Source organism: Lagenorhynchus albirostris, chromosome 2 (assembly GCF_949774975.1).
Source record: "Lagenorhynchus albirostris chromosome 2, mLagAlb1.1, whole genome shotgun sequence".
Taxonomy (NCBI): domain Eukaryota; kingdom Metazoa; phylum Chordata; class Mammalia; order Artiodactyla; family Delphinidae; genus Lagenorhynchus; species Lagenorhynchus albirostris.
In genome coordinates, this window is record NC_083096.1 from 118,454,296 (window position 1) to 118,470,673 (window position 16,378).

The 16,378-nt window shown below is 39.0% G+C and overlaps 1 protein-coding gene across 8 annotated transcripts in view; it reads right to left on the minus strand.

Moving 5' to 3' along the window:
* NEXN (nexilin F-actin binding protein) overlaps positions 1 to 16,378 on the minus strand; it is a 58,166-nt gene that overhangs the window by 32,466 nt on the left and 9,322 nt on the right. For all 8 annotated transcript variants that reach the window (XM_060139673.1, XM_060139675.1, XM_060139676.1 and 5 more), the window contains exon 2: positions 701 to 779. In XM_060139673.1, coding sequence (XP_059995656.1) covers positions 701 to 779 — 79 coding nt within the window. The remainder of the gene's footprint in view (positions 1 to 700; positions 780 to 16,378) is intronic.

Sequence of the window (16,378 nt, forward strand, 5' to 3'; positions counted from 1 at the left end):
CCTCCATCTGAAACCAGGAAAGCAAATTATTTTCATCTTTTAGAAAATTAAACTGATCTGTAAAAGAAGTTTCAGAAAACAAAACTTCATTGCCTCAGAACACCAAACCCTTTCTTCTAGTGATAATGGCAAATTGCATAATTAATCTGTGCCATACCCAGCCCCTATTTTATTTTCTACTTATGGTACCATTGGCCATTTTAAGGTTTTTTAAAGTTTATAATTTTGAGGTGTCAGCAACTGATTTCTTCTTATTACAATTCTCAGTAACAACAGCCAAGAACCAGAAAAAGGCCTAAGATAAGTTTAATTGCAGATGCTAGAAGAAGTAGCTAAGAAGGATCCTCACCTGAGAGTGAATTATCTCTTTCTCCTTAAAGTATATACATCAATTCTGTTTTTTTAATACTGAAAAAATAACTTCTAAAATTTATCAAGATATTAAAATCTACTCAAGATGCTAGCCATCACATCTACTTCACTATCACTCACAAAACTTAATAATCATGCTTCCTAGATAAGAATCCAAACGAAAATACTGGGCCCAAGACCAGCCTGTGAATTTTACCTCTTCTTATGTTTTACATCTTGACACTATGTCACTATGAACTTCTGTGAATGACCTTTCCACCAGTTGCCCTTTTCAGCAATTCTACAGTCAACCCTATGATTCCCCCATTTTTTAACTTTTAAGACTTACCTCAGCCTTTTGAGAAATATCATTCATGTTTGCTCTATGCAGTCTTGGGGTGATTATGAAGCTTTGTAATTTTTTGCACCTGAAAAAAATATATTAGTATTGAATAATTTTAATGCCTTAATTTTTTAATATGCTGTGTATTTTTTAAGAGAAATAGCACGTTAATTGCCCTTCAAAGAATAATGACATCATCCAAGCAAGTAATAAATTATAATAACCCTCAGCTTTTCCCAAGATTCAGGGTATAGAAGGTACAAGGTGCAAGGTGTTAAAAGATTCTTGTAAGTTTACAGCCCAGAATAACTTAGTGAACGTATCAAGTACCCTTGCAAAAAATTTGTATTCTGCAGTTATTGGATGTATTATTCTATAATTATCAATGGGGCCAAGGTGGTTGATTGTGTTATTTAGGTCTTCTATGTCTTTACTAAAAAAAAATTTTTTTGGCCTAGTTCTATCAGTCTTAAACTATATGGAATTTTCTACTCCTTTATTATTTTATTTAGTTTTGGCTGTGTCCGATCTTAGTTGAGGCACGTGGGATCTTCGTTGAGGCATGAGGGATCTTTTTGTGGCAGCGCGGGCTCGTCATTGTGGTGTGTGGGTTTTCTCTTCTCTAGTTGTGGCACGCAGGCTCGAGGGCACATGGGCTCTGTAGTTGTGGCGCGTGGGTTACAGAGCACGTGGGCTCTGCAGTTTGCAGCACGTGGGCTCTAGTTGAGGCAAGCGAGCTTAGCAGTTGTAGCGCACAGACTTAGTTGCCCCGCGGCATGTGGGATCTTAGTTCCCTGACCAGGGATCGAACCCATGTCCCCTGCATTGTAAGGCGGATTCTTTACCACTGGACCACCAGGGAAGTCCCTGTCTATTCCTTTAATTCTGTCATTTTTGTTTTATGCAATTTCAAACTTTTAAAAATGCATATGTTATGACTATAATATCTTCTTCTTGAATTGGCTCTTTCATCAGTATGAAATTTCCCTCTTCTTATCTCATTGTCTTGAATTTATCTGTTATTAAAATAGCCACGCCAACTTTCTTTAGTTTGCATGGTGTATAATTTTCTAGCCATTTACTTTCAACCTATTTATCCCTTTATATGTAAAGCACATCTCTTGGACACAGCATATAATTGGATCTTGCATTTTTAAAAATTAAATTCTGATAATATCTTTTAATTGCAGTGTTTAGCCCATTAACATTTAAGGTAACTATGTATATGAATGGACTCAAGCCTACCATTTTACTATTTGTTTATTGTTTGCCCCTCTTTTTTTGCTCCTCTATTATTCTTTTTCTGCCTACTTCTGTATTAATTGAATAATTTTTAGAATTTTATCTATTGGCTTTAAACTTTTAATTAAAAAAATTTTAAGGTATAATAGACATACAATAAGTTATACTTTTTTTTTTTTAGTTATACTTTTTGAAAGTGCACAATTTGATAAGTTCTGACATATGTATATACCCATGACACCATCACCACAATCATGATATAAATATATATATATAGAGAGAGAGGGACTTCCCTGGTGGTCCAGTGGTAAAGAATCTGCCTTCCAATGCAGGGGATGTGGGTTCGATCCCTGGTTGGGAACTAAGATCTCACATGCTGTGGGGCAACTAATCCTGCGTGCCTCAACTAGAGCCCACGTGCTGCAAACTACAGAGCCCACGTGCTCTGGAGCCCAAGCGCCACAGCTAGAGAAGAGAAAACCCGCACGCCACAACTAGAGAGAAGCCCACTCACCGCAAGAAGATCCCGTGCGCCACAGCTGAGACTAGATGCAGCCATAAAAATTAAATAAATAAATGAAATATTAAAAAAATATATATATGTAGGGATTCCCTGGTGGTCCAGTGGTTAGAACTTGGTGCTTTCACTGCTGTAGCCTGGCTTCAATCCCTGGTTGGGGAACTAAGATCCCTCAAGCCATGCAGCGTGGCCAAAAAAAAAAAAGATATGAATATACACATTACACCCAAAAGTTTTCTCAGACCCCCTTTAACCTCCCTTTTCTTCTAGCCTTTCCCACCTCCATCCCTAGGCAGATATGCTTTCTGTCACTGCAGATTAGTTTAAATTTTCTGTAAATGGAATCATCCAAGTGTATACTCTATTGTTTGGCTTCTTTCACCATGCATAATTATTTTGAGATTCATCCATGTTGTTGCATATATCAATAGTTCATTTCTTTTTATTACTGAATTTTATTCCGTTGTATGAATATACCAGAGTTAACCACTGTTAATCATTCATCTGTGGATGGACATTTAGGTTGTTTCCACTTACTATTACAAATATAGCTGGTATTGGGCTTCCCTGGTGGTGCAGTGGTTGAGAATCTGCCTGCCAATTCAGGGGACATGGGTTCAAGCCCTGGTCTGGGAAGATCCCACATGCCATGGAGCAACTAAGCCCATGTGCTGCAACTACTGAGCCTGCGCTCTAGAGCCTATGAGCCGCAACAAGAGAAGCCCGCACACCGCAGTGAAGAATAGCCCCCACTCGCGGCAACTAAAGAAAGCCCACGCACAGCAACGAAGACCCAGTGCAGCCAAAAATAAATAAATAAATTTTAAAAATTAATTAAAAAATAGTCGCCTTCTTAAAAAAAATAAAGCTGGTATGAATATTCACATACAAGTCTTTGTGTGGACATATGCTTTTTTATTTCTCCTGGGTAAATAAATAAAGTATAATGGCTAGGCCTTATTGTAAATGTATGTTTAATTTTTTAAGAAACTGCCAAGCTGTTTTCCAAGTGGTTGTACCATTTTATCTTCCCACCAATAGTGTACAAGAGCTATACTTTCTCTACATCTTGATCAACACTTGGTATCGGCTTCTTAATTTTAGACATTCTAAATGTGTGTAGTGACATCATATTATGGTTTTAACATTTCCCTAATACCTAATGATATTGAACATCTTTTCATACGTTTCTTTTCTATCTATAAATATTCCTTGGTGAAGGTATCTGTTTAAATCTTTTGCCCATTTTATTACTTGGTTGTTTATTTTCCCATTATTAAGTTTTGAGAGTACTTTGTATATTCTAGGTACAAGACATATATCAGATGTATGAATAGGAAAAATTTTTCTCCCACTCTTTGGCTTGTCAAAAGACAAGCCAATTTTTTTTTTTTTGTTTGTTTTGTTTTTTTTTGCGGTACGCGGACCTCTCACTGCTGTGGCCTCTCCCGCTGCGGCGCACAGGCTCCGGACGTGCAGGCCCAGCGGCTGTGGCTCACGGGCCCAGCCGCTCCGTGGCATGTGGGATCCTCCCGGGGGCACGAACCCGTGTCCCCTGCATTGGCAGGCGGACTCCCAACCACTGTGCCACGAGGGAAGCCCTAACAGTGTCTCTTGAAGAGAAGTCCTTCATTTTTATAAAGTCCATTTTATCAATTCTTTTCTTTTATGGAATGTGCTTTTGGGGTTGTACTGGCACAAAGAACCCAAAGATAATTTATCCTACATTTTCTTCTACAAGTTTTATAGTTTTAGGTTTTGCATTTAGGTCTTTGATCCATTTTTAGTTAATTTTTGTATATGGTGCAAGTTCTTTTTTTTTTTTTTTTTTTTTGTATATGGGAAAACAATCTTTCTAGGGCCATTTATTGAAAAAACTTATCCGGGCTTCGCTGGTGGCTTAGTGCTTAAGAATCCACCTGCCAATGCAGGGGACAGGGGTTCGAGCCCCGGACCAGGAAGATCCCACATGCCACGGAGCAACTAAGCCCGTGCGCCACAACTACTAAGCCCGCATTCTAGAGCCCGTGAGCCACAACTACTGAGCTCGTGAGCCGCAACTACTGAAGCCCACATGCCTAGAGCCGGCGCTCTGCAAGAAGAGAAGCCACTGCACTGACCAGCATGCGCACCGCAACGAAGAGCAGCCCCCGCTCGCCACAACTAGAGAAAGCCCTCTTGCAGCAAAAAAGACCCAACGCAGCCAAAAATAAATAAAATAAATTTATAAAAGAAAAAAAAAAAAACTTACCCTTTCTCCACTGAAATACTTTTGTACCTTTGTCAAAAATCAATTGACCAGGGCTTCCCTGGTGGCGCAGTTGTTGAGAGTCTGCCTGCCGATGAAGGGGACACGGGTTCGTGCCCCGGTCCGCGAAGATCCCACATGCCACGGAGCGACTAGGCCCGTGAGCCATGGCTGCTGAGCCTGCGTGTCCGGAGCCTGTGCTCCGCAACGGGAGAGGCCACAACAGTGAGAGGCCCGCGTACAGCAAAAAAAAAAGAAAAAGAAAAAGAAAAAAATCAATTGACCATTTACATATGTCGGTCTATTTTTGGACCCTCCATTCTGTTCCATCAATTTATCTGTCTCTCTTGATGCCAATATTACGTTTGTTTGTTTGTTTTTAACTATAGTCACCATGCCACAATCTTTTTTTTTTTTCTTGGTCATGCCACGGGGCATGTAGGATCTTATTTCCCGACCAGGGATCGAACCTGTGGCCTCTGCATTGGGAGCGTGGAGTCCTAACCACTGGACCACCAGGGAAGTCCCGGATTAGTGTACTATATAATGAGATATGAAAAAGGTGCTGTAGAGAATTCCCTGGTGGTCCAGTGGTTAGGGCTCCATGCTTCCACTGCTGGGGCTTGGGTTCGATCCCTGGTCAGGGAACTAAGATACTGCAAGCCGTGCGGCACGGCCAAAAAAAATAAAAAAGTAAAAATAAAAGAAAAAGAAAAGGGTAGTGTAACTCTGACCCTTCTTTTTCAAACTCGTTTTGGCTATTCTAAGTCCTTTGTATTCACATACAAATTTTAGGATCAGATTGTCAATTTCTGTAAAAACGCCTGCTGTGATATTCATTGGGATTGTGTTGAAAACTGTAGATGGATTTGAGGAGAATTCACATCTTAATAATGTTGAGTCTTTTGATCTATGAACACAGTATATCTCTTGATTCAGTTAGTTACATCTTCTACAATTTTTTCTCAGACATGTTTTATAGTTTTCACTGTGCAGGTCTTCCACATCTTCTGTGAGATTTATCTCTAAATAATTTCATGTTTATTGATGCTATTGTAAATGCTGTTTTTTACATTTCAGTTGATGATTGTTTGATACTAGTATATAGAAATACAACTTTTTTTGGGGGGGGGCTGTGTTGGGTTTTCATTGCTGCGCACAGAAGAATTTCTCTATTCGCGGCAAGCAGAGGCTACTCTTTGTTGTGGTGCGCAGGCTTCTCACTGCAGTGGCTTCTCTTGTTGCGGAGCATGGGCTCTAGGTGCGTGGGCTTCAGCAGTTGTGGTGCACGGGCTTAGTTGCTCCGCGGTATGTGGGATCTTCCCAGACCAGGGATCGAACCTGTGTCCCCTGTATTGGCAGGCGGATTCTTAACAACTGTGCCACCAGGGAAGTCCAGAACTTATTTTTGTATTCTGATCCTATATCCTGTTACCCTGCTGATGTAATTTATTACTTTATTGTAGATTCCATCAGATTTTCCACATAGACGATTATATCATCTGTGAACACAGTTCTAACTTTTACTTTCCACTCTGGATGTCTTTTATTTCTTTTTCTGGCCTGATTGTACTAGCTAGACTCTCCAGTACAATGTGAAATAGAAGCAGTGAAAGGAACCGACAAGGACCTACTGTATAGCACAGGGAACTCTGCTCAATATTCTGTAATAACCTAAATGGGAAAAGAATTTGAAAAAGATTAGAGGTATGTATACGTACAACTGAATCACTTTGCTGTACACCTGAAACTAACACAAAATTGTAAATCAACTATAGTCCAATATTTTAAAAGAAGAAGAAGAAGAAAAAGAAGAAGTAGTGAGGACAGACATTTTTGCCTTGTTCCTGATCTTAGGGGGAAAATGTTCTGTCTTTTACCATTAAGTATTTTTTTTTTGCGGTACACGGGCCTCTCACTGTTGTGGTCTCTCCCGTTGCAGAGCACAGGCTCCGGACGCGCAGGCTCAGCGGCCATGGCTCACGGGCCCAGCTGCTCCGCGGCATGTGGGATCTTCCCGGACCGGGGCACAAACCCGTGTCCCCTGCATCGGCAGGCGGACTCTCAACCCCTGCGCCACCAGGGAAGCCCTGATTTTTAACTATAGATTTTTCTTAGATGCCCTATTTCAGATGAAGTTCTTTTCTATTCCTATTGTGGTGGAGTAATTTCAGGAACGGATGTTGTATTTAATTTAATGCCTTTGCTATGTCTATGAAGTAATCATATGATTTTAATTTTCATTATGGTGAATTACTTAATTTTCAAATGTTAAATAGACTTCATTTTTTAATGTAAGTTTATTTATTGTTATTTTATTTATTAATTTATTAATTTGGTTGCACCCGATTATATATATTAATTTAATTAATTAATTATATATTAATTAATTTATCTTATTGCAGCAGGCGTGCTCCTTAGTTGAGGCTCTCAGGTTCCTTACTTGCGGCCAGTAGGCTACTTAGTTGCAGCTTGCAGGCTCCTCAGTTGCGGCTTGCCAGCTCCTTAACTGTGGCACGTGAACTCTTAGTTGCAGCAGGCATGTGGGATCTAGTTCCCCAACCAAGGATCGAACCTGGGTCCCTTGCATTGGGAGTGCAGAGTCTTAACCACTGCACCACCAGGGAAGTCCCTTAAATAGACTTTATATTCCTAGGATAAATTTCATTTAGTCATGATGTATTATTCTTTCAACATACTGATAATTCAATTTGATAAAATTTTGTTAAGCACTTGTGCACCCATGTTTATAAGGCATATTAGTCTGCAGTTTTATTTTCTTGTAATGTCTGCTTTTGTTAACAGAGTAATACTGTTCTCATAGAATGAGTTGGGAAGTATTTCCTCTTCTTTAGTTTTCTGTAAGAGTTCATGCAGACTTGGTATTATTTTTTCCTTAAATGTTTGCAAGAACTTCCCAGTGAAGCCATCTAGGGCCAAAGTTTTCTTTGTAGGAGGAGACAATATGATAGGAGTGGGTTGGACAAGATTCCATGTAATTATTAACAAATCCTAACTTTGGTTGTTTAGTGGGTCTGTGGGTGCTTATTACATTATTAACAATAATTACCTAATAAAAGGAGGTCATGCATGAATGAGAGTATCATTAACCAAGGTTTGAGTAATCTATGTGCCTGAGATAAAAATAACAAGCAGCTCTAGTTCTGCTGTCTTACCTGAGCCACTGTATCATATCTAGAGTTACCTATAAGATATTTCTTCTTGTATAATAAAACCTAGTCTTCATTCTCATAGCTTCTCAAGCTTTCATTCTTCTTCTATATCTCCTAAATTTTAATAGATTGTCATGATTTGTGAATGTTATTTTCAAATTTGCTGTTATATATTACTTGACTATTTTCACTGCCCCCATACTAATACAAGCCTTCATCACCTCACACTTTGATTACTACAATTTGATAATCAGACCTAAATCTAAATTCCAACTCTGCTGCTTCCTAGTTAGGATTAGATATCTCAAGAATCATACCTACCATTAGTGGGTATCAATAAGTTTGATTAATTTCATTACTTAGTCTCCCTCACCACAATTTACCCTTTTCAGTAAAAACCAACATTTCCCCTGCTAGTGAACACATTAACATATTATTTGTGCAATTTAAAAGAGTAATACCACAGGGTATGATGAAAATTTGATCATCTCACATGGGATTATAGAGACTGATAATTTTAGCTGAATTAATTGGCCAGAGGGAATTTCAGGAAGCCTTTTTTTCCTGGTGAAATAAAAGAAAATTGTGTGGCTTGGTGACAGTGAAGAATTAGCCTGTCAAGAGTAATCCTGGAGAATACATGGATCAGCTAGCCCTCGTCATCTAATTTTTTAAAAATCTTCAAATTATATCTTGACTTATTTATAGATTCAGAATAAAATGAGATTGATTTTTTAAAATTTAGTATGAGCAAAACCACTTAAAATGGTTTTTTAAATGTTATTTCAGGGACTTCCCTGGTGTTCCAGAGGCTAAGACTCTGCACTCCCAATGCAGGGGGCCTGGGTTTGATCCCTGGTCAGGGAACTAGATCCCACATGCCGCAACTAAGAGTTTGCATGCCGCAACTAAAGATCTCGCAACCCACAACTAAAAAGATCCCGCATACCGCAAGGAAGATCCTGCACGTGGCAACGAATATCCCATGTGCCGCAACTAAGACCTGGCACAGCCAAGTAAATAAATATTTTTGAAAAAAAATTTTAAAATGTCATTTCAGTATTCTGAGATCTCTTTTTGAAAGTCTGTGAAAATTTGAATAGTACTAACTTTAACGTTTTTGGTTAAAGTACAAGCAAGTTATTCTTTGCCCAGAGTTCGCTCTGTTCTGCATTTTGAGGATAAAAAAATTGTAGCAAAATAAGTTTATTAGCTTTTTGCATCGTAGGACTGTCTTTTAAGGTGTAGATTGAAAACCCATAGGACCCATATCTCTTGCATAGTTTTATGTTGAAGAAGAAAATTCAAAATCAACAGATAAATATTTGTAGGATTTATAGATAATTTTTAAAAGGCATGACTCTGCCTGGTAGAACAACAGCATGTTTCCATTGCTAACTCAGTTGTCCTTCTGTGCTAAACCAGGTTAAAGGTATAAATTTGACTACATTTGGTTTATTAACTTCACAGGAAAGAACTCTGTGCCACAGTCATTGATGGATTGCCTTATCTAAACCCACTATCTCACTAATAATTCCTTTGATCACAATATGAATAATTTATGATGATAGCTAGTATTTATTGAGCCTTTACTATGTGCTAGGTAATGTGCCAACTGGTTAATAAGCATTATTTCATTTATTTCCCACAATAACCCTTTAAAGTAAATACTATCATAAAACCCTCTCTCAAAAACCTTTCCAAGCTCAGTAATTTAAAATTTCTTAAAATATTAATATGAGAACAATGTCTCGGAGTTTATGTAATAGGATTTGAAGTCTTATGGAAATTGAGTCTCTGAAAACTGAGTCTCTGAAAAGTCAAGTAACTTGTCAAAGACCACACAACTAATGAGTGGTGGACATAGGATAGAAACAGGCAGTGTGACTACTGAGTCTGCATTCTTCCCCACTGTATTATGCTGATGCCAAGAAAGCAGCACAATTGTTTTGTATGGGAATACCAGCCAGCTTATAAGCTTTTACCTTCTTATGTAATCAACATAGCCTTTAATCCAATTATCTGAGAACCACAATTCTGAGCAGTAGAAACATGTTGGAAGCTAAAAAGACATTACTAACAGTATTCTCTACATTTAGTGAATTTGTAATATTTAGCTGGCAACTGGCAGCAGAACATGGTGCTGGGTAAGTGAGAAGCAGGTATTTTGCCTTATGTGAGCAGCACAGAGTTTTTATTTAAGTAGTTTATTTCCTTTTAAAGTGATACATGCTAGCAGTTATTCTCTTAGAATTACTTGGAGTTAAGCAAAACACACAGTGAGGTTATTAAAGGATTCCCAGGTATTGAATGAAATGCTGCTCTCTCAGCTGGTTGTGGTTTAGAATTCATTTAGTAAACTCATTCATGTATGATAAAGTTAGGGACTGTTTGGTCTCTGATTTTTAAAGTGCCTAAGTCAGCAACATGCAAGCAGCCCTCCTATTGCTGTAACTAATGACAGTGAAGAATCCAGTAACAATATTCACATGTATGTTATTCTCTTGATTAAGAAACACAATGATATATCTCATCATTCTGATAAATTGCCGAGAGTACAAAAGGCTTCTGAATCGCTAATATAACAGAACATTATTTAACAATGTACTCCTAGGGTAACCAAATTCACTTTTATTTGTTTAGTGACTGTGAGAATTTTGGTTTTATGAAGGCTTTTTAAAGTATTAATTGACTTCAACAAAGTCATGACAAAGACTCTGTGAAACGTTTAAAAATTAGTTGAATGTCACACATTTTAGTGAATCTCAACACTAAACCATAAACCCATAGAAGAAATTCCTGTGAAAGGGAGTCATAGACGGTGAACTTTAGTCAAGGAATGGAGCCATAATGCACTCTAAACTGCAGCTGAAAATGTTTCAGTTTCCTTACATCCTCTCCTTTCTGCCTCCTAGTACCCTCTCTCCATCCTAACTCCACAATGTCCTAAATACTCATGCCCTTCCTGCCAGAAGGGCACCGTCACCTTCAACTCTGCCCAAACTACCTCCTTCTCTTCTATCAGCCAACTAGGGACCATGCCGTGGACTAAGCTGCTCAATATGTATCAATAAATGATCATAATTACAGGTGGTGGAATGTGTATTATGAAAGTAAAATTTCAGAACAAATGACATATACAGGTTTGATCTTGTCATAACTTTTCGTAACTCCTCTCATACAAAAATGTACAAACCTGTGTATTTTTAAATTTGATAAAAGATTCATACAAATATAATTTGAAATCTTCCAAAATATTCTCCTAGAACTTTTGCTGCTTAAGGACCTTTGTAGAATTTAGAATTATAAATATATCCTGATACTTTCTCAGTTAATTGTTGACGTTTCTAACACAATAAGACAATGATGGTAGGAATTCCCTGGCTGTCCAGTGGTTAGAACTCGGCGCTTTCACTGACCTGAGCCCGGGTTCGATCCCTGGTCAGGGAACTAAGATCCCGTAAGCCGTGCAGCATGGCCAAAACAAAAACAAAAACAAAAGACAATGACTATGGAAGAAGTACTGGAGTTAGAGCCAGAAAACTTGGATGAGGTCATTTATTAGATGTATGGTCCTGGGCAAGCCAGTTAACTTCTGTGAACTTCAGTTTTACATGTAAATTAGGCATAATAATACTTTTCTCATATTGTCAAATAAAATGGACAGTTCCTGCCTTCTGAACCTCTTTGCTACATCTGACACTCTCAGTCACTCCTTCATTCTTTTTTTTAAACCAAATTTATTTATTTATTTATTTATTTATTTATTTATTTATTTATTTATGTCTGTGTTGGGTCTTCATTGCTGCGCACAGGCTTTCCCTAGTTGTGGCGAGCGGGGGCTACTCTTCGTTGTGGTGCGCGGGCTTCTCACTGCAGTGGCTTCTCTTGTTGCGGAGCACGGGTTCCAGGTGAGCAGGCTTCAGTAGTTGTGGCTGGTGGGCTCAGCAGTTGTGGCTGGCGGGCTCAGCAGTTATGGCTCGCGGGCTCCACACCGCAGGCTCAGTAGTTGTGGCGCACATGAGTTGCTCCGTGGCATGTGGGATCTTCCCGGACCAGGGCTCAAACCCACGTCCCCTGCATTGGCAGGCGGATTCTTAAGCATTGCACCACCAGGGAAGCCCCATTCTATTTTTTAAATATTTATTTATCTTCTTTTGGCTGCGTCAGGTCTTAGTTGCGGTATGCGGGGTCTTCGTTGCAGCGTGCGGGATCTTTCGTTGCGATGCAGGCTCTTTGTTGTGGTGAACAGGTTTTTCTCTCTCTAGTTGTGGTGCGTGGGCTCCGGAGCGCATGGGCTCTGTAGTTTGTGGCACGTGGGCTCTCTCACTGAGGTGTGCAAGCTCAGTAGTTGTGGCATGCGGGCTTAGTTGCCCCGTGGCATGTGGGATCTTAGTTCCCCGACCAGGGGTCAGGGATCGAACCCACGTCCCCCTGCATTGGAAGGCGGATTCTTTACCACTGGACCACCAGGGAAGTCCCACTCCTTCATTCTTGAAATCCTTCTCATGAGCCTTCACTTGGCTCATGACACCATTTCTCTCCCTGGTCATGTCTCTGACCATTCCTTCTCTGCTCCTCTGAGGGCTTCTTTGCCTCTCTACACTTCGTCAGTGTTGTCTGCCCCCTCGTTTCAGTCTTTGCCCTTTTCTTCTGACTCTACACTTTTTCTTCAGTGAGTTAATACACTTTGGTCGTTTAAATTACCTCTCTGGTCTCATCTCTCTCCATACCTCCCTCCATCACCCATACTGAAATACTGGCACACCTGAGCCTTCACACAGCCAGCTCCCCCAGCTTGATGTTCTACTCATTCTCTTATTCTCTTAGCTAACTCCTACTCATCCTTTAGTTCTTAGATAAACTGTCACTTTTCTCCAGGAAGCCTTCCTTGCCTCCACGAGACTGGGTTAGGTGCTTTTCCTGTGTGTGTTTCTGTAGCACCCCCATGCTTACCCTAACTGTGGCATTTACCACAATGTATGGTAATAAAGGACTTTCTTGACCACCTCCTCTATCAGAAAGTAAGCTTTCTGAGAGTAGAGACTGTATTTTATACACCACTGTATCCATAGTATTTAGCATGTGCCTGGTACATCGAAGACATATATAATAATTGTTGACTGAATAAGTAAATCCTGCCAACTTCAAGAGGAAGCACTTTATAAACAGTTAAGGATCGTTGGGATATAATGTATGACTCTCTGATTATCATTATGCCGGACTATAATATAAATAGACCACACCGTTCATTACAAAAATATTTATTAAGCATCTATTATGTGCCAGGCATTCTGCCAGACATTGAGAAATGCAGCACTGAATAGACAGGTGCTCTCCCTATTCTCACGTTATTAACAGTCTCTTGGCCAAAACTCTGAACAAAAGCCTTGGAACAGGATTTTTAATGGTTCAGTCTGCCTTGCTATCTGTAGACACCGGTATGGTTCTAACATCAACCGTACTTGACACAGAATTGAAAACCAGCACACACCATACCCCAAACTTCCCATTAGATGCCTAAGGTCAATGACTTCCATTCTCAGTCTACATTCTGCAATACTCTTAATTCCACCCAGACTTTCATCTGTACATCTGGTAGACTTTATGCTCCTTTCCCACAATACAGAGGATTGGTTCCTTTCTAGTGCCTAGCTCCATGCTTGTTAAATAATAAATTATAATTTAAAATAAATCCCAAAAGCCATCATGGAAAGGTTTTCAATATCCATGTAGTAATCATCAAAACCAGGAACTCTAAAAGATTCCATTCCTCTGACTCAACTTTTATTCCCTTAATAAACTGTCAATACTACATTTTAAAATACGCTATCGAACACTTAACAAAAGATTTTCAAATTAATGTTTTGGAAACAGATTCTCAAATTCCAAATACCCATTCAATCTTTGATTATTTTATCAACTCCTCCCACTTTCATGCTTTTTACATATATTATTAGTCAACATTTCACCTACTAGTCTATAAACTCATGTGGAATTTGCTGCTTTATTTAGCACAGAGGTCCCAGGCCCTCCTTCAATTTCACATAATAATCCTTACTAGAAATACTCATATATATTTATTATTCATATGGATCATTATTTTGATTAATAAACTTACAAAATGAGAAGTATAAAATTCAAAGTATTCACTTTAATAGTTTTCTCTCTTTCAGAATGCTGATAAACATCTGAATTATTAAAACTTTTCAATAGGTACCAGAATCCAATGTGGTGAGTACATAAAGTTACCTCAGTTGCTATAGGAAAGCTTTTTTAATGCAGTCTCTTCAAAGTTCTTAACTGGTACATATTATCAGAATAATGATTTTTTTTATACTTCTTTATTGGAGCATAATTACTTTACAATGTTGTGTTAGCTTCTGCTGTACAAGAGTGAATCAGCTATACATATACATATATCCCCTCCCTCTTGGACTTCCCTCCCACCCTCCCTACCCCACCCCTCTAGGTCATCACAAAGCACCAGCTGATGTCCCTGTGCTATGTGGCTGCTTCCCACTAGCTATCTATTTTACATTTGGTAGTGTATATATGTCAGTGCTACTCTTTCACTTCGTCCCAGCCTCCCCTTTCCCCACTGTGTCCTCAAGTCCGTTCTCTATGTCTGTGTCTTTATTCCTGCCCTGACACTAGGTCCATCAGTACCATTTTTCTAGATACCATGTATATGTGTTAGCATACAGTATTTGTTTTTTTGACTTACTTCACTCTGTATGACAGACTCTGGGTCCATCCAACTCTCTACAGATGACTCAATTTCCTTCCTTTTTATGGCTAATATTCCATTGTATATATGTGCCACATCTTCTTTATCCATTCATCTGTCGATGGACATTTAGGTTGCTTCCACGTCCTGGCTATTGTAAATAGTGCTGCAATGAACACTGTGGTACTTGTATATTTTTGAATTATGGTTTTCTCAGGGTATATGCCCAGTAGTAGAATTGCTGGGTCATATGGTAATTCTTTTTTTAGTTTTTTAAGGAACCTCCATACTGTTCTCCATAGTGACTGTATCAATTTACATTCCTACCAGCAATGCAGGAGGATTCCCTTTTCTCCACACCCTCTCCAGCATTTATTGTTTGTAGATTTTTTGATGATGGCCATTCTGACTGGTGTGAGGTGATACCTCATTGTAGTTTTGATTTGCATTTCTCTAATGATTAGTGATGTTGAGCATCCTTTCATGTGTTTGTTGGCGATCTGTATATCCTCTTTGGAGAAATGTCTATTAGGTCTTCTGCCCATTTTTGGATTGGGTTGATTGTTTTTTTGATATTGAGCTGCATGTATATTTTGGAGATTAATCCTTTGTTCGTTGCTTCATGTGCAAATCAGAATAATGATTTTAAGTACACATTACATATTAGTAAAATGAGGTTTTCTTTTTCTTTCTTTTTTTTTTTCTTTTTTTTTGCCTCACCACGTGGCATGGGGGATCTTAGCTCCCCAACACCAGGGATCGAAGCTGCAACTCTGCAGTGGAAGTGTGGAGTCTTAACCACTGGACTGCCAGGGAAGTCCCTAAAATGAGGTTTTAAAAGTTCCAGAGTAACTTCTAGCCATGATTCTTTTGATTTCTAATAAGGTAATAGCTTGCCATTCTTTCTACCTTCATCAACTCGGCTACTGCCTTCTCTACTGCTCTGTGCTCCTTAACTCTGGTCTATCACTCAGCTCTGAGGATATAAACTGCACAGTGCATCATGCACCAGAGCCGAAATTCTTACCTGGGCTTGTTAGGCCCTTTTGCAGGTTCCCTTAGCCTCTCTGATTTACCTTGTCTTCTTCCATTCCTTCAACCTCCCACCTCTACAAATACATTCAATGCCTGTTTCCATCTCCAAGACAATTCTTAAGCCACTTCTTTCCCAATGAAGTATTTTCCCAAACTAACAATAAATAGAAATGGTGATTTTCTGCACTTCAACCTAAGCATGGATTTTTTTCCCTTCAGTCTCTGACATCTCAAAATGTGTTTAGATTTTCTAGATATATTAGATTTTCTAGTTGCTAGATGTATCTGGCATAAATTTAAATATTTTATACTAAACATCTTAGATGTATCAGTCTAATCTATCTTCTTTAATTTTTTATTATCTCACACATATATAAAATTAGAGCAACTCATATCATAGACCCCCATACACCCACCACAAAGCTTCAACAATTATCGGCTTTTTCCATTGTCTTCAACAATGCAAAGTCTCTTTCTTACAGCCTGCCCAATGCCTATTTCAGCACAGTGCACAGCACTTTACAGACGCTTTAAGCCCTACTGCAATGGCACCCACCACATTCTAGGCACTGCGCAGGACCTCCTCCTAGCCCTCAGAATTATGCCCAGGATCAAACCCCGTAACTCTCGCCTTTTATTCTCTCTTGGGAAGACTTTAAAGTAACCACTCAAAGAAAATTGGCAAGTTCTCATTTGGTGAAGTCATTAATGAAATGAAGTTACATATATCAATAAA